The sequence below is a fragment of the Protopterus annectens genome, chromosome 2.part2 (assembly GCF_019279795.1).
Source record: "Protopterus annectens isolate FY-2018-M chromosome 2.part2, PAN1.0, whole genome shotgun sequence".
NCBI classification, from domain to species: domain Eukaryota; kingdom Metazoa; phylum Chordata; order Ceratodontiformes; family Protopteridae; genus Protopterus; species Protopterus annectens.
This window is the reverse complement of record NC_056730.1, coordinates 910678914-910701493: the sequence shown is the minus strand read 5'-3', so window position 1 is coordinate 910701493 and position 22580 is coordinate 910678914. Positions and strand designations below refer to the sequence as shown.

The window sequence follows — 22580 nt, the reverse complement described above, 5'->3', positions numbered from 1 at the left end:
TGGGGACATGACAAAATGAAGTATTTAGGAGTATGGATTAAAAAGGTTCTAAGGATATATGTGAAGAAACTAAACAAACTATAATATAAAAATTGAGAAACTGGAAACTCTTACCTATGGATATGAATAGCAAGATAAAATCAATAAAATGTTTTAGTCCCTTTAATTATACACAGGACAGGCATTTTTATCAACCAGAGAAGAAGATGTGGGTAGTAATTAATAATGAGTTGAATGATTGATTTGGTAAGAGAAAAGGGCGACAGTCAAGTGGGATAAGCTGATCTTCCCAATAGAACAAGGAGATTTAGGATTACCTGATTTGAATGTATGTTTTAGAGCTCCACAGCATAACACACAAAGAAAACTTCAATTCAAAGTGGAAAGGGATAATGATGATGAAGTAGGGGGTAATTTAAGAAATAAAGAAAGAATGGAGTTTTGGACACAGATCCTTAAGAAGCATAACAGCAGTCATACAGAATATTATACTCATAAAGTAGCAGAAAGTATACTAAAATTTAAGCCAACATGGGAATGGAAAAAGGAGATTTTGCCAATAGGGATGACTGTAATTAGGGGTATATAGCACAGGCAAAAGGGAGCTGGAATTTACTAGAGGAAACTGGCAAAGGAACCAAGGTATTGCGACCAAATAATTAAAAAGGGAAAGGTTGCAGAATGGAAAGAGGCCAAGAAGACATTTGGATTGAAGGCTAGTGATTGCCTTCACTGTTAGGGATTGATATCAGAGTATACACAGAGAGAAAGGGATAGAGAATCCTAAATGAAAGGCTTGCACTGGCTGAGTTTTTAACTGACTCTAGTACAGAGGTGGCTGTTAGAAAAATGGATAATTGGTAGGACATATAAAATATTGCATGATAACTATAAGAATCAATCAGAAGAGGTCAGAAAAGATTGGAAAGAGAGACCACATATGCAATTCACAAAAAGAAAAAAAAACAAGGGAGGACATATGTAAGGCTCCTAAATATGCAACAAAATCTAGATGATTTAGGAATTTTGCAAGGAAGTATTTGCATAGATACTTGTATACCCCAAGCAGACTCCAAATAATTTTCCATATGTAGATCTTAAATGTTGGAGGTATAATGGGGAAGAAAGAGATACCTGGGAATATATGTTCTTGGAGTGTAATGAGTTACTTGACTTTAAAAATTCCCTACAGAGTATTCTGTCAGAAATACTAGGTGGGTGAATGAGTCTAACTAAGGAAATAATTTTTGAGCTGGGGCACAGGATCTAAATTGCCTAGATATAGTAAGACCTTGTTAAGTTTAATTTTGGTGGCTACCAAAAAAGCACTGACTGAAAAAATGGAAATCAAAATCTAAACCAACTATACCTGAAGTTGTGAATATTGTAACAGAGATAAAATAACAGGAAGTGGAATCCTTAGAAAAGGGTATGAGTAAATTACATATGAAAAAAATTCAAATTGGGGAAAATACATGGAGAAAAGTTCTGGAGTAGGAAAGAGGTTTAGAGAAGGCTTTAACTGAACAATTTGTGTAATGCTGCTTAGACTATATGACATATAACAATATATGTGATGCATAGTGTTTATAAATGTGAACTTGTTAATATGGTTTGATTACTTTTATAAAAATGTAAGTTTACTTATGTCTTGAGTGATAATTCAATAAAGGTGTTTATAAAAAGAGATGAGAAGTAATGAGGAGAATACTTTTCTGGTAATAGTACAACACTTGAAGTGTTGCAGAGTCACTGCTATCCAGTAACCTAGTCACTGATATTTTCTGTTGACTGTACTAATAGATAAAAGTCAACCAGCCATGCTGATTAATGTGGTATTACTTTAACCAGTGACTTCAAAGTGTTTGTTGAAACTGTGATCTAAGCAGCACATCATCTAGATATTCTTTGAAAATTTACATAAAACCTACTCCTGTTGCTTAATCAATAGGCTAAACTTCCACTCACTCCACTCACATACAAAGCAAAACACAAAAAAGAGAAGAGATAGCAAGAGGAACTCTTTCAAAGTATTAGGACAAGATTTGAGAAAATATGCCCGACAGTGATAAAGTTACTTAACCATCTTCAGTTTAGTAACTTAATTAAATTAATAACCAAAAATAAAGCACTGGAAGGTTCACCAGAATAAAATCCACTGTTGTATTGATCGCACACACCCTTAAATCCTTAGGTACAATATTTATCTGCAAACATTGCTTTAAATAGTCATTGTCCATTTGATACATCTTATATTTAGTTAAATAAATGTCAAGTTTAGGAAGGTTGTTAGCATAAGTATCATTATTGTTGTCGTAACAAGGCACTTCACCTATAAAAGCAAATTTACGGTCTAAAATGTCTTTAAAAAGTCTTTTGTTACTTTGACTGCTATGAGTAACTAAATATAAGATATATGAAATGGACAATGGATACAGGGTGTGCAAATAAACTATGTCACTAATGGCTCTGATTTTCACAAAGATTTGGTTGTTGCATTTGACAGATGTGGTTTTGATGTCATGAGAACTATAATTAAAAACAATGAAAATGAAATTAACAATATTTTCCATTGTTTTTATATATGTATTTGTTTATACAATATATTCATTCATCAGTGTGTTTTAATGAAAATTTTTTTGCTTGGGCATATACAGCTGTAAATACATGATTGACTGTGTGATGTCACAACTTAAAGTAGTATTTAAATGTTTATTAATGATATTTGTTTGTTTCTGATGAAGTCTCATACCGGAGATGAAAGCGCTAAAAATGGTCAATAAAAAAGTTTTTTAATGGTTTATATGGTTGACGTGCCTTGGATTTCCTAGAGAGTTCAATATTTGTTGTTTTCGTTTATGGTTATCAGTTTTTTATTTGTTTTAGTTAATATTTTCCATGTGGTTGAGCATGCCAACAACAATATTATCAGTGAATTAATGTATACTATTGAAGGTGAAAAGGAGAAATATTTTAATTTGTTAAGGAATACTGATTTAAAATGTAAAGAAGTGCATGTTAGAAAGATGAAAAAGATAGGTAGAGATATTAATGAATACAAAGAGAATGTGCACTATCCCAAACCTAGGCAGGGGGCTAGGTTTTATGGTAATGACAATTTAAATAGGGAAAATGTACATGATGGTGGGTTTGGTGGGCAGGTCAATGATGTTCCTTTTAACATTCGGGACCCTTCGGATTTTCCTTCTCCCCGGAGGTCAAAAAGGTTGAAAATGAAAGGCCCAGTCAGTTACAGGTATAATGCCTGGACAGGACAATGGGGAGCTCACTAGAGACAGGCTCTGGGGTCGGAATGGTCAAGGATGGCCCCAAAATAAGTTATAACAATTTTAACATTTTTAATTATAGTAACACTGACGTGCAGGAAGGTCATTTTAACTTATTCATAAAGGGATTTTCTTTTATCCCTAGGAGAAAGTGTGATGTGTTTAAATTATTGGTGGATTTTAAATTATATATACGAAAAAAGAATTTAGAACTATTTTTTAATGGTCAAGAAAGGTCCAACTCACACAACACCACCTTGCATAGGAAAAGCACTTTTAACCCACCCTTGCATCCACAATTAAAGAACTTTGAATGTGTGGTGGAGAACGAGTTAAGGCAAGCCATAAATAAAAACAAAGTGATTCCAAATCTTAGTAGGGAAGAGAGAGACTTACTCGAACAATGTAGAAGGAACAAGAATTTATGAATTATGAAACTGGACAAGGATGGGGGTGTAGTTTTAATGGACAAAATCACATATGAAGGTAAGATGATGGACATTTTAGGTGATGTCAACCAGTAAATGAGGGTTTCTCTGAACAAAGTAAATATTGCTTACAAAAGAATACAAGTATGTTTAAATGATTTGCTCATTGAAGGGCTTATAGACAATGATACTTACAATTTTTTACATGTCGAGAATCCTAGGAGTCCATCAATTTTTGGCATCCCCAAGGTCCACAAGGATGTGTGCAACCCACACTTAAGGCCAATAGTCTCTGCTGAAGGTTCCATAACAGCCCCCTTAGCTAAATTTGTGGATTCTAAGCTTTAAAAATTGTCCATGGGGGGGGGGTAAATGTACTCAAAGACTCATGGGACCTTTAGAAAAAAATGCATTCAAGCCTTTATTGTGACAACCTTACTTTTATTACGGTTGATGTGATAGATTTATTTTCTTCAATACTCCGCTCTCTGGATTTAGAATGGTTAGAAGAGGTTTTAAGTGTTATTAATGACATAAGTTACAATGATTTTAGAACATGTTTAATCTTAATGGATGTGATTTTAATGAATAATTTTATATTTTTTGAGGGCGAGTATTTTAAACAACTAAGAGGTGTTGCTATGAGGGCCTATTGTACCTCCACGTAAGCTAACATTATACTTTCCTACTGGGAAAAGAAATTTGTGTTCATTTGTGAATTCAGGTGTTGTTGGAATTTTTATGCTCATTTTTTAGATGACATTTGTTTATTTTGGGTAGAACCCGAGAGTAGGTTTTTAGATTTCTTTAACTATTTGTCCAGCACTACAGATTTTTTAAGATTTACATATGAAATCAATTTTGACGAGGTGAGATACTTGGACCTCAGTATCAGTAAGGCTGGAGGGAATTTCAAAACTAGAGTTTATAGAAAAGCAACATTTTTGAACTCTTACCTATATTATACCAGTGCACACCCACATCACCAGAAGAAAGGGGTAGTAAAGGGTCAGTTTGTTCGAATATCCAGAATGACCTCAGATGACAATGATTTTATTAATGAAATTGCTTATCTTATGGATTTATTCAGGGCTAGGGGGTACTAAGAAAAGCTTCTAGCAGAAGTATATAATGAAGTTTTGGAAGCAAGAAAATCTAGGTTTGCCCCCATTTTCGGGAATGGCAATCAGGACCTTGAAAATATTCAAACATCGGAGAGGTCAGGTGATAATGGGTACGACAGTGCTTTGGTCATTACTTATGACGGGGATGCTGGGTTGGCCAGAAACATTATAGAAAGAGAATGAAACAGATTTGCTAGTACATCAGACTTGCAGTATATATTTCATAAGCCTTTTAAGTGTATTTACAGAAGGGGACGCTGTATTAAAAACATTTTGGAGAATGGTACCCCTAGGCCAGGTGTTTACCTTTCGAATAAAAGGGGCACACACAAGTGTGGCTGTTGTGCCCAATGCACTTATGTCACAGTTGGAGAGATGGTTCATCTGAAAAGTAGAGACAGACTTATTAAGACAAATGGTTTTGCTAATTGCAGTACTAATGGTATTATTTATTTAGCCTTGTGTGACAAATGTGAAGCATTCTATATAGACAAAACTGAGAGAAAATTAAAGTCAAGAATGTATGAACACAGGTACGATATAAAAAGATGAACAGTAACAATTCTCTGTATAAACATACTTTGAACTGTGTAGGAGCTAATTTTTATTTTTATGTAATAGAAATATTGCCCATTGATCCTACGGGTGGCCCTTGGGAAAGACGCCTAGAATACAGGGAAATGTACTGGCAACTCGTTCTTGAAGTTACTAGGTATCCTGGTTTGAATGAGATGGTTTCATTGAAGCCAGTGTTAAAGCTTAGGTCAGCTAAACTTTAAATTATGTGACTGTCCAGCAGATGGTGCTGTTTAACATTTTATATGACCTACACAACGGTGTGTGTTATGTGGTATATATGTGGTTTTACAAGGATTTTATGTTTTTAATTATTTTTTTTTCTGTTCAAATAATTTTATTCAGAAAACGTTTTTTTTTTAAACAATACATAGTAAATATAACAGATCAAATAAAAGTGAATTGAATTAACTATTTACAGACTATACAATGGCCTCACACAACAACAATGGCCTCAGGTCAGACAAAGTCAAAAGGAATACAATCATATATACACAGACAAATAATAAAGGTTATTGTACAAGCATTAACAAATTATAACTTGCATTCTTGCTTCCTCTTTTCTTATGAAGATAAAAGTGTGTCCATTTTGAGTGTCTCTGTTAGGGAGAGAACTTTCTTCCAAGAATTGTTAGTCCATTTCTTCAGAAAGATCCTCATTTCCTTGACTTTAATTTCCAACAGTGTTACTTCTTTCAAAAGAGTGAGAAAATCATCAATTGTTGGGATGGTAGAGGAGTTCTATTTCCTAGTGATGCATTTTTTTGAGATAGCCATTATAGTCCAAAGAAGATAAAGTTCCTTCTTTTTCATAGTAGTGGTTTCAATTTTATTCAGAAGAATGAATGACTTTGACAAAATGAAAGAGTCAGTAAAATGGCTTGCAGAAATTCACCAATATCCTCCCAATTTTTTTTAATATGAGTACAGTCATATATAATATGTGACTAATCAGCATTACATTTTAGATTACATCTCCAGCATATTGCCTCATTAGTACTTTTAAATCTAGCTATTTTATTACGGGTGTAAAAGGCTCTATGCAAGAATTTCCATGCAAAGATTCTCCAACTTTGCATATTTGAAGTTAACTTAATAGAATATAGTATGTTTATTTTTGATTCCTTGGTTAACAACAATGAACAATCTTTATTGATAAAATTCCAAAATTTCTGGTTAGAATTTGTTTTGTAGCTAATAATAATTTTATATAACTTTGAAGTTAAATTTGTCCAATTAAAGTCTCTGTATAATACTTCATGAAGATAAAATATAAATTTAGGTATGGAGTTAAATGAAGAATTTTCTATTGTTCTACACATATCTTGCACATATGGTACCAGACTATTAAGAACTAACCAGTCACTATTAAATATTTAGTTTTTGTTTACAAGTTTTTACAAACTTTAAATAATGTATGTTTTTTACAAGATTCCTGCTTGACCAACAAATGATTTTCTATGCACTTCTGTACTTAATGTGTTTCATTGTTTGTGTATATAGTTTTTTGCACTGTGTTTTTAAAAGTATAACAGTTTGTTAATTGATTAATTGGGGATGTTTTTGTATATAAAGGGGTTTCAGAAGTTGGTATGCTCATTTGAAGAAGTTTTTGTGACGAAAACGTGGTGATACAGTTAATGCGTTCTGGATGTGCTTTACGTTTTATAACATTGTGTGCAATCAATAAAACAGTGGATTTTATTCTGGTGAACCTTCCAGTGCCTTATTTTTGGTTATCAGTTTACTTTTGGCACTTTTTCCACTTTCTTTGTAAACTTAATTAAATTACACTGGTATGAAAAACACAAGCAATTAGTGCAGGACATTTACTTCTTTCTGTTCCTATCAGTCCATTTATTAACAGCAATGTAGAAAAATTCAGGAGGCTTCTCTGAATTCATATTCCAAATAAATAAATACATATAAACATGTGTGTGTGTGTGTGTGTGTGTGTGTGTGTGTGTGTGTGTGTGTGTGTGTGTGTGTGTGTGTGTGTGTGGGCAATTTAGAAGCTTATCAATCCTATAGTAATGTCTTTGGAATGTAAGACCATACCCAAAACCCTGGTGAAAATCCATGTGGACAGGGGGACATGCAGACTCCACAAAGACTGCACCTAGCAAAAAACAAACTAGAGAACCAAATGCTGTGGCACAGCAAAATTGAAAGCTATGTCAGTACTGACCTCAAAATCAGCTTAATGATGAACTACTACTACCACAGCTAAACTAAACCTAGTTGGCTCAAATATTCGGTGAGTCTAAAATCAAGTGATCTCAAACTCTCAACCCTATATATGGCATCTCAACCCTATATATGGCAGACTTTATTCCAACATGAATTTTATGCACAGAGAATGTCTCTTCCTTTCAACTTGTAAACAAATCAGTCGTCAAGGTGATGTTACCAAATATTGCTGTTTTCTAGCAGACTAAGTTAAAGAGTTAAACCTAAAGGTTCACAACATGAACAAAATTGTTGTTTCTGTTTGTGGTAAAACACTTATGAAGCATAGACATAAATCCACTTGCCAATGTATGTAACATTCAACATTACACATCTTACTTCTATTTCCACCTTAAGTATGGAAAGTAGTTTTCCAGTTTGTTGAGAATGAGCTGACACTGTTTCTCAGAAACTGCCAACAACAAAAATGGTAGCCTATCATGTAATTTATTTAAAAACACCCTCTCTGACCATCAGTCTGGGGATCTCCAGCTCAAATCCATGGCTACACCCTTCTTTTGCTTAAAATATCTCTTGGAAAACATAAACACATTATTCTCCAATATTGTTTCAACAAATAAACACAGCACATCCCCTCTTGAAGGACTATAGGTATTATGACTTAACAAAAATGTCTTCATAAAATCTATACCGACGTTATTGGGAATCACCATAAAAAGTGAAGAAATATCTAATGTTACAAATAAAAAATCTTCCGCAGTTATATCTATATTCCTGCTTATATTGTATAAATCTATAAGGAATTGCTTAGAATCTCTTAAAACAGTTCCATAGTTATTAAACACAGGTCTCAATTGTTTCTCAACATAAACTGACGTTAATTCCATTCCCCACCCTCCGCCTGACTACCAGCCTCAAAGGTGGTCTTATAGGATCTTTATGAATCTTCGATAAGGCTTGAAAGGTGGGGATCAATGGTAATTCAACCAAGCAATATTTATAGACATCTTCATCAATGATGTAGCTCAATAAACAATCATATAACACGTTATGAACATTTGTGATAATCTTAACTACATGATGATATTTTATTACATCATATGTCTCAACATCCTGTAACATTTCAGTGACTGTAAATTCATAATGCAACGTCCATTATCACCACCGCCCCTCCTTTATCAGTTTGTTTAATGCAAATAGTTTTGTCAGACTGTAATACTAATAAAGCATCTTTTTCTTCTACAGTCAAGTTAAAAAACATCTTATTCCTATTTAAACATGGCATAGATTCATTATACAATCTGTCTAAATCATCTTCACAAGCTTGGCAAAACACTTCTACAGCTGGATACAAATTAAGGCAAAACATACTAGGTTTTCTAAGACAATTAGTAGTTTCAGCCTCTGATGGTGGTGATAATAGACATAATGTGTTATATGACTGTTTATTGAGCTACAGCATTACTGAAGATGTCTATAAATATTGCTTGGTTGAATTACCATTGATCCCCACCTTTCAAGCCTTACCAAAGATTCATAAAGATCCTATAAGACCACCTTTGAGGCTGACAGTATCAGGCGGAGGGTGGGTAATGGAATTAATGTCAGTTTATGTTGAGAAACAATTGAGACCCGTGTTGAATAACTATGGAACTTTTTTAAGAGATTCTAAGCAATTTCTTATAGATTTATATGACATTAGCAGGAATCTAGATATAACTGCGGAAGATTTTTTATTTGTAACATTAGATATTTCTTCACTTTTTACGGTGATTCCCAACAACATCGGTATAGATTTCATGAAGACATTTTTATTAAGTCATAGTACCTATAATCCTTCAAGAGGGACGTGCTGTGTTTATTTGTTGAAACAATATTGGAGAATAATGTGTTTATGTTTTCCAAGAGATATTTTATGCAAAAGAAGGGTGTAGCCATGGGGACCCCATGTGCCAACAGTTATGCTAATGCTGTATTGGCACATTGGGAGTCCCTTTATGTAATAAGTAATAATGAGTTCACCTTACTTATTGAGTTTTATCGATGTTTTGTTGACAATATTTTTATTTTATGGAAAGGGGACTTAGATAGTTTGAGAGATTTTGTAACATATTTACATATAATGACAGACTTTCTTAGATTTTCTATGAAAGCATCCACTTATGAGATAGATTTCCTTGACATTTACATTTCTAAAGATTTCCACAGAGGTTTGGTTACATCGAGATTTAGAAAAGAATGTCATAGGAATCATATCTTACATCATAACAGTCTACACCCTCCCCATGTTTATAGGAATATCATAAGGGGTGCAATTTATTAGACTATCAAGATTGAATAATGATGACTCCATTTTTTGGGAACAAGTAAACATGTCAAAGACTGAATTTTTAGAGAGGGGTTATAGTAGAAGTGAAATACAAGGGCAACTTGACCATGTCCTAACTTTGAGGGGCAACGTGGCTGCACCCTATTATTCCTCTGTTAGAAGAGACTTAGAATATAATATTAGTAATGATGACTATACTAGGAAGGCATTAGGTATTGTATTACCCTATTCTGATAATGTAGCTGATATATGTGATGTTGTCAGAAGAAATTGGCACATTCTGAGATCTGACAAAGAGGTCAATACCTGTATAGGCACAGAACCTACATTTGTATCTAAAAGTAGAAGTACATTAAAGAGAATGTTATGTTATGGAAAAGAGAAGTGGATAGTGAAAGGAGAGTAGGAACTACCCCTTGTATGAATTGTAATTTTTGTAGATATATTAATACTGATGATATTTTTATACATCCAAGGACAGGCAAAGAATATAAATTGAAGGTTAAAGCCACCTGTGGGTCCAAACATCTAGTTTACATAGCGCAATGTCAAACTTGCCAACAGTTTTCTGTTGGCAAGACTAACCGTACTTTAATGGAAAGAATGAGAGAACATGTGAGAGCTATACGGCAGGGTGATACCAACAGTTCTGTAGCACATCACGTAATATGCACAACCACTGCACACACATTTAAGTTTTTTGTTATTGATTTACTGAAGGATGAAGGTAGAATGGGGGATACCAATAATCGTACTGAAGATAGGGAATTGACTTGGATTTTGAGGCTACAAGCCAATAGGGAAGGGGGTTTGAATGATGGGGTTTCTTTAAAACACAGATTGAAGAATAGGAGACCATTTAAATGAGTGTCATATGATACACATAATCTGATTTTATTGGTTGATTATTATTTATACAAGGTATTTAAAAACAGCTGTTTGTATGATGGTACAAGGTCTGATGAAGTGGCTTGTCCATGAAAGCGCTTACCGATTTTTTAAACAGGTTTATGTTTTGAATAAAACAGTTTTCTGCCAATATTTACTTGGTTTTATTTACTTATGTTAGTTTTTACAAGTTTGCTTTTTGTTTTTTTTTTATATATTATTTATTATTTTATTATCTGCATTTTTCTGTACACATACAAACTTGCAACACATCTTCAACAACAAATCAACAGGGAAATGGAAAGCAATGCAAAGGCTAAAAGCAAAAAGCACGGACCTCTATATATTTCATTCACTGGCATAGTGAGCCCTCTACTACAAAAGTTCATGTCATGATCTACTTTAGCTGATTTTGTTGTTCTCTCAGTATCATTATGGAGAGGAATGAAGCTGTGCTTCCAGGATTTTAAGCATCACCATGTCAAGAGACTCAGTTCCTCCTCCTGATGGATGTGTACTCATATGATAAACAGATTATACACTCATTTCATTACATTATATCTGCCTGAAGGCAGAAGGAGACATAGTCCACGTAACATTTCCACTCTCCTCCTTTCCTACTGTCCTCTTACTCTTTTTCTATCTTTTCCATGCTCTTTTGAATTGGACTCCACTCCACCACCCATTCATATAGTCCATTCCATGTATCTACAACCCCCTCTGCAAACAAACAAAAAACACTTTTTAGTTACAGGGAGGATTTAGTCTCTATTTCTGCTGCCTGTGTCCCCTCCATCCTGCCCCACTCTGTCCTTACTGTTTAAAATGAACTGTTGGTGTGCTGATAGTTTAAAATTTTGCAGAAAAGTACTTGAACTGATTTTTGCTCTGTGTGTTATCTAACATACATTTGCATTTTTATATATATTTGGTACAACATACCTGTTTTATTAGATGCAGTCATGTCTGTGGCTCAAAACAAAGAACCTGCCAAAAATCAATTCCAAAGGTAGGTCAATTGTTGCCAAAGTTTCACATAGCTAAAATGACAAACAAAGAAATTAATAACTTTCAGAAATAAAATATTTTGCCACAGATAATTAGTTACTGTAAATTAAGTGGTTACTTAAAAAGTGGTTCTTATGTGAGAAGTCCACTGGTGTACATCATTGTTTTAAATCTTGCTTTATGGTGTCTTTTAAATAGTTATTTTGAGGTTCTCTATAGAGCACAACAGCATAGTTCAAAATCCAGAACATTCATAACACTGCATCAGAGGTTAGCTTATAGCTGTTTTTTCTTCTGTATTTTTTTCTTCCACATCAGCTACGACTGTCAAGCCACCTCTGCCAGCCCAATTATCTCAGCCACAAATCCCATCCATGGAGGAGCCCCAGTGTTTGTTTTGCCAGTAAGGTCTCCAGACTGGGAGAAGTCCTGTACTAAAGTGGCCACAACACCTCAAGCAGGGTCACTCTGGGAAAGGTACCCTGCTAGCAGGGAAGTGAAGAGAGGGACTGTTGTAGATACCATCATTTGACCATGCTGACACTGTACCTGTAGGCTGGGTGGGCAGTGGAAGGGCCATTTAGAGCATGTCCCATCCTCAGCTGCAGGATGGCCTCATGTCTTTTTCTTTCTTTCTCTCTTTTCCCTCTGTCTGCAATCTGGCCTCTGCCAAATCTCATTGAGTGATGCCTAAGCACATCCCTTTCCTCCAGAGATAAGCATGTTCATTCTCCCTGTTACTCTGTCAGTTGTCTGAGCTGCTAAATAAACCCAGGTTGCCTGGGTTGTAGCCAGTGTGTTATCCCTCTACACCACCGGGGCAACTGTAATTGTTTTTATGGCGAATACAGAGTGCATATTTGTACTCAAATTGTTACATAAATTGTAACATTGCTTTTTTTTAAAACAAATTTTATTGTAGAAGACAGGATTAAGATTTCTAGGTTCTTCTGGTAAAGAGATACTTCATATAGGGCAATTGGTGGATACTTTAAAACAGTAAATAGCTAGTAAACAGATAGCTACTAAACAGGACTATTTGTGAATGATATAAATGTATATTATTTACAAATTAATTTGTAAATACACAGTTAATTTTTACCATTTTGTACAGAAGTGCATATACAATAGAAATAACATAATATTACTCATGAAACTCATGTAACTTCCATATGCAGGCATTACCCAACAAGGCAAAGTAGGTTAACAAAGTAAAACAAATAAATAAATAAAATAATGTGGAAACAAATGAAACATTCCTTAATTAAACTAGCTGACTGTAATACAGATTCATAGGTTCATAGGTGTTTACTAGGCTAATGACTGCAAGGGCATTTTTAAGCCTAGCCATGCATCCCAAATCTCTGACAAGTTCTGATACCCTTGAAAAGTGTAAGCAGGGGCTTGGGAGATGAAACATTTATAAGCTAAGGCCTAGGAGATGAACCCTTTACAGGTTGCCTGTGTCCATTAGAGACATAGGTGCCAAACCAGGGATGAATTTCCTGTTCCCCATCCAATTGTCCAGGTTGGACTTCAGTTGAGTTAGAGAGGAAGTCTGCTCACCTCAGGTTTTGTGCCCACTGAGTGGCGCACAGCTATAGTTATCCCACTCCACAAGGGGGATCCACCTTGGATCCCGGAAACTACCATCCCATCAGTCTGACAAGCCTTATCTGCAGGGCCATGAAGCGTATTATCATGGAACTTATAAACAAAGACATTGGCAACCTTCAAATACTGGACCCCACCCAGTTTGGGTTAGTGAAGGGCCGATCTTGTCTCCTGAACTTGATTGACTTCTTCGAATCAGTCTTCAGAAACATGGACAAGAGTAAGGTGGTCCACACAGCCTATCTAGACCTTGCCAAGGCCTTTGACACCATTCCCAACTCTGGAATCATAGATAAACTTACTAAGCTGGGCATTAATCCCTACGTCACCCAATGGGTTGCTAACTGGCTTACTGATAGAACCCACACTGTAAAAGTAGCCGACTCCAAATCCAGCTCCAGACAAGTGACAAGTGGAGTACCTCAGGGTTCAGTCCTGGGACCGCTCTTGTTTGGCATCTACTTCTCTGAAGTACAGGCCAACACTAAGGGACTCTGGATAAAGTACAGTTTTGTACCTACCATAAATGTAGATGTCCGAACTGGATAGCATCTGCAGTCATAACAACTGGGTTGTCCTGTGGATCAGCAGGCAGCCCGTCGGGGGGAGGTCCCAAAGTCGTCCGGCTTGACTGATGCGCACTTCACTGACCGTCATCTCTGCTGGTCTTCGGGTATAAAGGCATCAGCCGATGCCATTTTCCTCAGTGTTTCTTGCCCCAGATGCCAGGTGCCCTCTTGGAAGGCTAAAATTTGGATAAATGCCAATGTTTCCAAAAAGATAGAAGGCAAACACAAAAATAAGCATGTATGTACATATATACAAACAAATACACCATAAGAGACTCCCCCACCAGCTAGCTATTAGGAGGGTAAATACCCTAGGAGGGAAGGAGGGAGGGTAATCCTGACTGCAGATGCTATCCAGTTCGGACATCTACATTTATGGTAGGTACAAAACTGTACTATGTCCTTCATGGATGCATCTGCAGTCATAACAACTGGGTAGAATACCATAGCCAACTAGGGAGGAGGAAGAATAGATTATGGTGTGGTTAAGATCCCTTGCAGTACAGCAGTGGCAAAACCTGCTCGGGATCTGGAATACAGAGGTAAATTATAATGCTTGGCAAATGTATGCACGGAGGTCCAAGTAGCCGCCTCAATGATGTCCTTGGTTGCCACTCCACGGAAGAAGGCTGTGGTAGTGGCTGTTGCCCTTGTAGAATGAGGCCTTATGTTCTGTGGAATTGGTTTTCCATGAAAGGAGTAACAGAATCGTATGCAATTTCCTATCCATTTGGAGATTGTCTGTTTGGAAATAGCTTTTCCTTCCCTTCCTGTTGCATAGGCTACAAAAAGCTGGTCAGTTTTTCTGTTACTTTTTGTTCTGTCCAGGTAGTAGCGTAGCTGTCTATGTACATCCAAGGTATGCAGCATTCTTTCCCTCTGTTTTGTGGGTTGGGAAGAAGGTAGGTAGGTGGATTGCCTGGTTTAAAGACACTCTGGATACTACCTTAGGCATAAATGAAGGATTAGTCCTCATGGACACTCTATCTTGGTGGAAGATTAGGAAGGGTTGTACTGCCATTAGGGCCTGAAGTTCAGAAACCCTCCTTGCTGAGGTTATTGCTAGTAGGAAGGCAGTTTTATAGATGCTGTAGGTCTGCTGATGCTGCTGGTTCAAAGGTGCAGTGTCAACTTTTCTAGCACAAAGTTCAAATCCCAAGCTGGCAATGGTGGTTTCCTAGGAGGTTTTACATTATTGATCCCTCTGAGGAACTGCCTGAGTAAAGGATGTGAAAAGACAGGTGGATCAAAGCTGTATTCTGCTGAAATAGCTGATGCGTATCTTGATGGAGGAATAGGACAGGCCTGTATGTAGAAGCTCTGCCAAATACTCCAGAATGTTAGCAATATCTATATTCGACACATCTTTTCCTCTTTCAGCACTCCAAATGACAAACCTTTTCCATTTTCCTGCATAGTTCCTTCTTGTTGAAGGTCTGGGCTTCAAGGATAATGTCTTTAACCCTTTGGGAAAGTTCTGGATTAGTTGCTGCTATGTGATGTTCCATGCAGTCAGTTGCAAAGTTTTTAGGTTTGGATGCATGATGCTGTAGTTGTTCTGAGTTAACATCAAAGGCATCAGGGGTATTGACCACATATTTTCCCGAGACATGCTCCTCAGCAATGGGTACCAGTGTTGTCTTGGCCAGTTTGGAGCTATTAGGATTATCCTTGGACGTTCCTCCTTGATTTTTAGTAATACCTTGTGTATCAAGGGAAGAGGTGGGAATGCATATGCTGTCAGATCTTTCCAGCTGAAGGAGAGCGAATCCACTTTCCATGCAAGTGGGTGGAAAGTCCTTGTGCAGAACTTTTTGAGCTGGTGATTGAGAGGTGATGCGAATAGATCTATCTGAGGCATTCCCCATTTCTTTGAGATGGTCTTGAAGATGTCCGGGTGTAGCATCCATTCGTGAGCATCCGAGGTGGTTCTGCTTAACATGTCTGCTAGAGTATTCTCCTTTCCCGGTACAAATATTGCCTGTAACTGGATGTTGTAGCTGAGTGCCAGGTTCCAAAGGTCCAAAGTCATTCTGCATAGGGGGTATGAATGAGTGCCTCCCTGTTTGTTGATGTACCACATGACTGTGGTGTTGTCTGTCCTTATCATCAAGTGGCCTTCTTTGAGAAATGGTCTGAATTTCTGGATTGCCAGTTTTACTGCCAGCATTTCTTTTAGGTTGATGTGCAGGTGAAGCTGGTCCTGTCCACAATCCTTATGCGCATTTGTCCAGCATGTGAGCCCCCATCCTAGGTCTGAGGCGTCTGTTGTGATGGTTTGGCTTGCTTGATAGTTGTGAAAGGGTAGGCCTGGGTTTGACTGGCATGCTTGTGCCCACCATAGGAACTCCTGTTTTAGGCATGGGATTAGTGGAATTTCTGCTTCTAGGCTGTGCCTGTGTTGGGACCATAAATTCTTTAGATACCACTGTAATTTCCTCATATGTAGTCTGGCATGTGGAACCAAGATTATGCATGATGCCATGAAGCCCAAGGCCTGCAGAACTTTTCTTGCTGTTAGCTTGTTCTGTCTTGTTAGTGCCAAGAAGTAAAGAGGAAGTTCTTTTTGTTTTCTGCAGTTAGAATGCCATTTGTTTTACTGTGTCCAATTCCAAGAATGTCCTTGTTTGGGATGGTATCAGCCTTGACTTCTGTAAATTGACTGTGTATCCCAGTGCTTGTAGCAAGTAAATGACCCTTTGTAAATCTGTTGTCAGCTTGCTTTTGTTGTCCCCTTGTAGCAGGCAATCGTCCAGGTATGGATAAATTTGGATTCCTGTAGCCTGCAGTGGGCGTACTGATGCCAGGCATTTTGTGAATACTCTGTAGATAAGCCAAAGGGCAATGCTGAGAATTGATAGTGCTCTGATCCTGCAAGAAATCTGAGGTATCTTCTGCAAATTGGTCGAATGGGGACGCAGGTATGCCTCCTTGAGAGCTAGAGTTACCAGCCAACACTCCTTGCCCAGCATGGGAAGAAGTTGCTGTAGGGTCAGCATTTTGAATTTTGGGACAATGATGTATGTATTTAAGGTGGACAGGTCGAGAATAGGTCTCCAACTTTTTCCTTTCTTGGAACTAGGAATAGTCTGGAGTAGAATCCTTTGCCTTGTTCTGTTTTTGGTACTCTTTCCACAGCTCTCATCTTTGTTAATTGCATTATCTGCTGTAGAGCTTCTGTTTTTTGATTTGGAGGCAGGTTTGGCATTCCTCTTTTGACTGGTAAAGTGTGGAAGTGGAACCGGTAACCTTGGTCTATGGTTTGCAAAATCCACTTGTCTTTTGTGATATAGTGCCAGTTCTTTGAAAATAAGGTTAATTTTCCGCCTAATGGTGCTGCTATTTGTTCCATGGTAGGCGGGGTAAGAATCAAGTCATTGTGCTTGTGCTGTTGTAGTGGTAGTGGCTGTGTCTGTGCCTCTGTTATTACCTTGCCACTGTCGTCCTCTGTAGGCACCCCTTCTGGATTGATTTCTGCCTCTGGAATGTCTATTCCTGGCCCTTTGGGATCTTGTGGAGTCAGGAAAGGACCAATTTTTGGCAGGCCAGTTCCTGCTAAACCTTGGGGGCTGAACCTGCAAGAAATCTTTAACTGTTTGTACAGATTTTGCCTTTTCTTCCATTTTCTTCATTTCCTGCTGGGCAGGTGTACCAAACAAACTGGCCTTATCCATAGGAGCATCTAATAACTTAGCTTTAACATGATCCGTAAGACCTGTTCCTTCAGCCATGCATGTCTTCTTATCACTGTGCCAGTCATGGCTGATCTAAATGAAGCCTCCAGTGCATCATAGCCACATTTTAAGGAATGGTTACTAACCTGCTGTATGTTATTTACCATTTCTAATACATATTTCTTATCTAAAGAGTCATCCGAGGACAGCTTTTAGTTAACTGATCAAGCATAAACTCTTGGTATTGTATCATGTGAAACTGACAGTTTAATGCTCTAGCTGAAAGAGTAGCAGAGGTGTAAACTTTTTTGCCCCATCTATCTAAAGACCTGGCTTCCCTTTGAGAAGGAATAGGGTTTTTTGCTGTGGTCGAGGCTACTGCCTTAGGCCCTGGGATATAGTTTCGGGTCTGCAAGAGGGGCCTTGTATAGGTGATGATGAGTGTCTGGTACCCTGTAAAATCTATCTGGTTTGGCAGGGGCTGGAGGTAAGGAATCTGGTGCAGTGCAAACATCATTAAATGCATCGTCCACAACAGGGAGGACAGGAGGTATAGCTAAGGGCCTGTGTTGTGGAAGGTGCAGAAAAGTCCTAAGTCTTTTTCTGGAATCTGAGAAATCCTGTTCCTGCCATTGGAATTGTTCTCGCATGGCATGTAAGGTTTCCCCAAAGGAGAATTCTTCTGGTGGAGAAGCAGCTGGAATGGATTCTTCAGCATCTGAGTCTTCATAATTGGAGAAAGGAGCCTCTGGCTGGTCTGCAATGTCTGAGTCATCCGCAGAATCATCAGAGGACACCGGCTCGGGGGGCTCTGCCCTAGGTCTCTTTTCTGGGGGCTGAGAGGCCCTGTCTGGGTGAGATTGAGATCCCCTAATTAAGGATATTAAATCTTCTGCCAGAGTAAGCATTTGAGAACTAGATATGGCTGCAGGAGGCCTAGCAGCACCACGTGCTGGGGTAGATACATCCAAAGGGATGGTGTCTGATAAGTCACTAGTAACCACTGTTGAAGGTAAAATTTCTGAGGCCGATTCAAGTAAGGTAGTAGGGACCTCAGTAGTAGTCATTGATTCCGCTGTACTTTGATCAGTTTTCTCGGTTTCAGCCGAAACCGAGACACTTAACCAAGGTTTCGGTTTTTAACAATTTGGGTAGTCGGAGGATCCGACGGCATAATGTACGCAAAATCTGAGCCGAAAACTGTTCGGCAACTCCGACCGGGTTGAATGAAGTACAGGCGGAACAGACTGCTACGTCGTGGTCTGGGCCTAAACAAGGCAAACAGTAAGAGTAGAAATCTTTATGAGGTATTTGTTTCCCACAAGTTAAACAGTTATTGACTTTTCTGACATCGGCTGAGGCAAGAAAGAGTCCCCAACGGGTACTTAGCTTTTAGAAGTCTTCGTAGTATTCGGTAGTAGTAATCTCTGGATCTGACCGACCGCACTTGCGAACAGCTTCTGCTGCAAGAAAGACTGAGGTGATGCCTTTATACACCAGCAGAGATGACGCCGGGTGAAGTGCGACATCAGCCAAGCCGACCCGACTTTGAAAGGGCTGCCTGACAACAGGACAACCCAGTTGTTATGACTGCAGATGCATCCATGAAGGACATCAAAGTTTGCAGATGACTGCAAACTGGGAGCCATTATTGAATCCCCAAATGATGTGGATACTCTACAAAAGGGCCTTACAGAAACAGATGCTTGGTGCCAGAGCCATGGGCTCAAGCTCAACGCCAAGAAATGTATAGTTATCCCTTTGGGAAAAAACATGTATCCGTGAATTACCATATAGGTGGCAGTACACTAAACACCGAAAGTTTGATAAGAGACTTAGGGACACAGGTGGACAGTGGTCTCACCTTCGATAACCACATCGCCACAACAGTCAGGAAATCCTTCTATGTGGCACACCTCATCACTAAGGGCTTTTCATCCAGAAAAAGGAGGTCATTGTCCCACTGTACTCATCCCTCATTAGACCCATTATAGAATACAATGCCCGCTTGGTATGTACCTCTCAAGACATCTGCAACAACTGGAAAGGCCACAGACATACCTCACTAAAAGAATCACAGGCCTAAAGCAGATGCCCACGCTGACCGCCTTAAAAACTCCAGCTATACTCTGTCGCATATCGTCTACTCAGAGGCGATCTTTGCTTAACATACAAGGCCATGTCAAACCCAGAGCTGTTGGACATGCTGCACTTAAAGAAATCCCAATCCCTCAGAGCCACACGCCCAGGGCTCTAAACCTTGTCATCACAATAAACAAAACATGCTGGAGGGATAGGTTCCTGACCCAGAGACTCCCCAGACTCTGGAATAGATTGCCCATACATGTCAAGCAGAGTGCCTCTTTGGTCCTCTTCAAAAGGAACCTTGATGATTGGATGGGAGAAAGGAAATTCACCCCAGGGATCACGTCAGTCGCCCTGCTAGACAGGGGTCCAGGGAAGTAAATAGTGTGGGAAGAAATAGCCAGGGAATTGTTATGGCTAGGCTTGTATAGGCCCTAGGGCTGATAGCCTAGTACCAACCTATGAACCTATGAACCTATGCTTCACATGGATGGGGAGCCTATTCCAGAGATGGGGTAATCCTGGATATGTACCCGTCACTCCAGCAGGTTCTATTTATATCACAGGTAAGGTTTAAATCTTCAGAATGGGTAATTCTGGTGCTGTTTGTTTTGCAGATATGCAGTATGTCCATCAGCATGGGGTCTGACAACACCCTGTATATGAGGCACAGATCTCCCCTCAAAAGCCTGTAGGAGACAGAATACAGGGATAGAGTCTTGAGGAGGTCTTTAAATGACATTTTACTTATGCTCTATATTCTTTTAGAGAGGAATTTCTGTGGACATTCCAGTTGTTGGATATGCCTGCTTAGGCACATACCAAAGGGGCCATTGTACTCGATGATAGGTCTGATGAGTGCCGAATACAGTGGAACAATGACTTCCTTGGACTTAGACACAATACCTTTATAAGCTGTGCAATATAGAAGGATTTCCTCACTACTGTAGACGTGATGGTGAAAGGCTAGATTACTATCTATGTGTGTTCCTCACTCCCTGATACTGGGTCATCTCTAAGGGGTGTGTTGTCACTATGACAGTTACCAGTGGTGGATGACTTCCCAAAGGATACTATTGTGCATTTCTTGGCATTTAGTTTTAGTCCATGGCTCTGAAACCAGTTGTTTGTCTGTGTCAGCCCCTCCTGGTAAACATTTGTGTCAGTGTGGGATTCAATGACAGCTCTTAATTTCCAATCATCTGCAAATTTAGCCAGCCAGAGACCACTGACATTGGCCTTGATTTCAGAGACATAAATGCCAAAAAAGAGCGGTCCAAGGACTGATCCCTGTGGGACTCCAATTGTGAATGGTGTCTTTGTAGAGGTGGCCTCCCCAGTTCTAACTTCCTGGGTCCTATCTATGAGCCAGTTGGCTATCCACCGAGTGACACACAAATTTGTACCCAACCTCTTGAGTTTGTCAACAATGCCCGAGTGGGGTATCATATCAAATGCCTTGGCCAGGTCAAGGTAGGCAGTGTGAACCATTTTGCCCTCATCCACTGCTTTGGTGACCTTCTCAAAGAAGTCCACCAGGCTGAGTACACATGATCTGCTCTTAACAAAACCAAACTGCATTGGGTCCAATGTCTGCAGGTTTACTATATCACTATTGATAATTTCCATGATAATTCTTTCCATGGCTTTACATATACAACTAGTGAGACTTATGGGTCTGTAGTTTCTAGGGTCTGTACATGGCCCACCTTTGTGCAGAGGGATGACTGTTCTCCATTCATGTGGCACAAAGCCTGTTTGAAGTTTATAGTTAAATAGCAATTCCAGAGGCTCTGATAGATTATGTTTCATGTTACTTAGAAGGCATCCTGGGATACTGTCTGGGCCCATTGACTTAGTGTTCTTGGCCTTAGACAGAGCATTAGGAACCTGTTCCCTAATGATAGAAGGGGAAGTTATATTTGATGGTATTTCCTGAGGGAAGGTTAAGGGGGGAGAGATGGATAAAGTTGTTGCTGAATTTATCAGCCCGTAGGTTTGCTATATCTTCTGGCTCAGTATAGGTGGCTCCATTTACAATGAGCTCTGCACACAATTGTGTACTGCCTTTGAGGTTGCAGACAAAGCTAAAGAATGCCCTGTGGTTGTCCTTGGGCTGGGAGGCCAAATTCTCCCCAAATTTGGCTTTGGTAGACTTTATTTGTCCTGAGATGTTTGTTTAGCTGATGAGAGTGCTTTTATCCTGCTGGGAGCTGTACCTCCTAATTTTTGCCATGATTTTCTTCCTTCTGTTATACAGCCTGCTGATTTTGTGATTCTATCAGGGTTCATAGGTTCATAGGTAAGTACTAGGCTATCTGCCCAAGGGCATTTATAAGCCTAGCCAGAGTGTGTTGGCTTACTCCACCCCCTTAGATTAGTTCCCTGTGCCTCTCACCAGCAGAGCAATTAGTTCCCTGTGCCTCTGTCCAGCAGAGCCACTGCAGTGATCCCCTGGGTAAATTTTCTGTTTCCCATCCACCCATCCAGATTTCTCTTGAAGAGTGCTAGTGAGGGGCTCTGCCTGATGTATACTGGAATCTTGTTCCAAAGCACAGGGAGTCTCTGGGTCAGGAATCTATCCCTCCAGCACGTCCTATTTATCGTTGTGGTAAGGTATATCCCTAGAGAGTGTGGCTCTCAGGGATTTGTTTTTTTTTTAGCTGGAGCATATCCATCAATTCTGGGTTGGACATGGCCTTGTTTGTCAAGCAGAGATCACCTCTGACTAAGCGGTATGCAACCAAGTACAGCTGGAGTTTCTTTAGTCGGGCTGCATAGGTCATCTGTTTGAAGCCAGTAATCCTC

At 38.8% G+C, this 22580-nt stretch overlaps 1 protein-coding gene across 2 annotated transcripts in view; it reads right to left on the bottom strand.

Annotated features, from left to right (window-relative positions):
* The window catches only part of FAM151B (family with sequence similarity 151 member B), a 630819-nt gene that overhangs the window by 439555 nt on the left and 168684 nt on the right, over nt 1-22580 (bottom strand). For both annotated transcript variants that reach the window (XM_044064232.1, XM_044064231.1), the window contains exon 2: nt 11765-11862. In XM_044064232.1, coding sequence (XP_043920167.1) covers nt 11765-11786 — 22 coding nt within the window. In that variant the 5' untranslated portion in view covers nt 11787-11862. The remainder of the gene's footprint in view (nt 1-11764; nt 11863-22580) is intronic.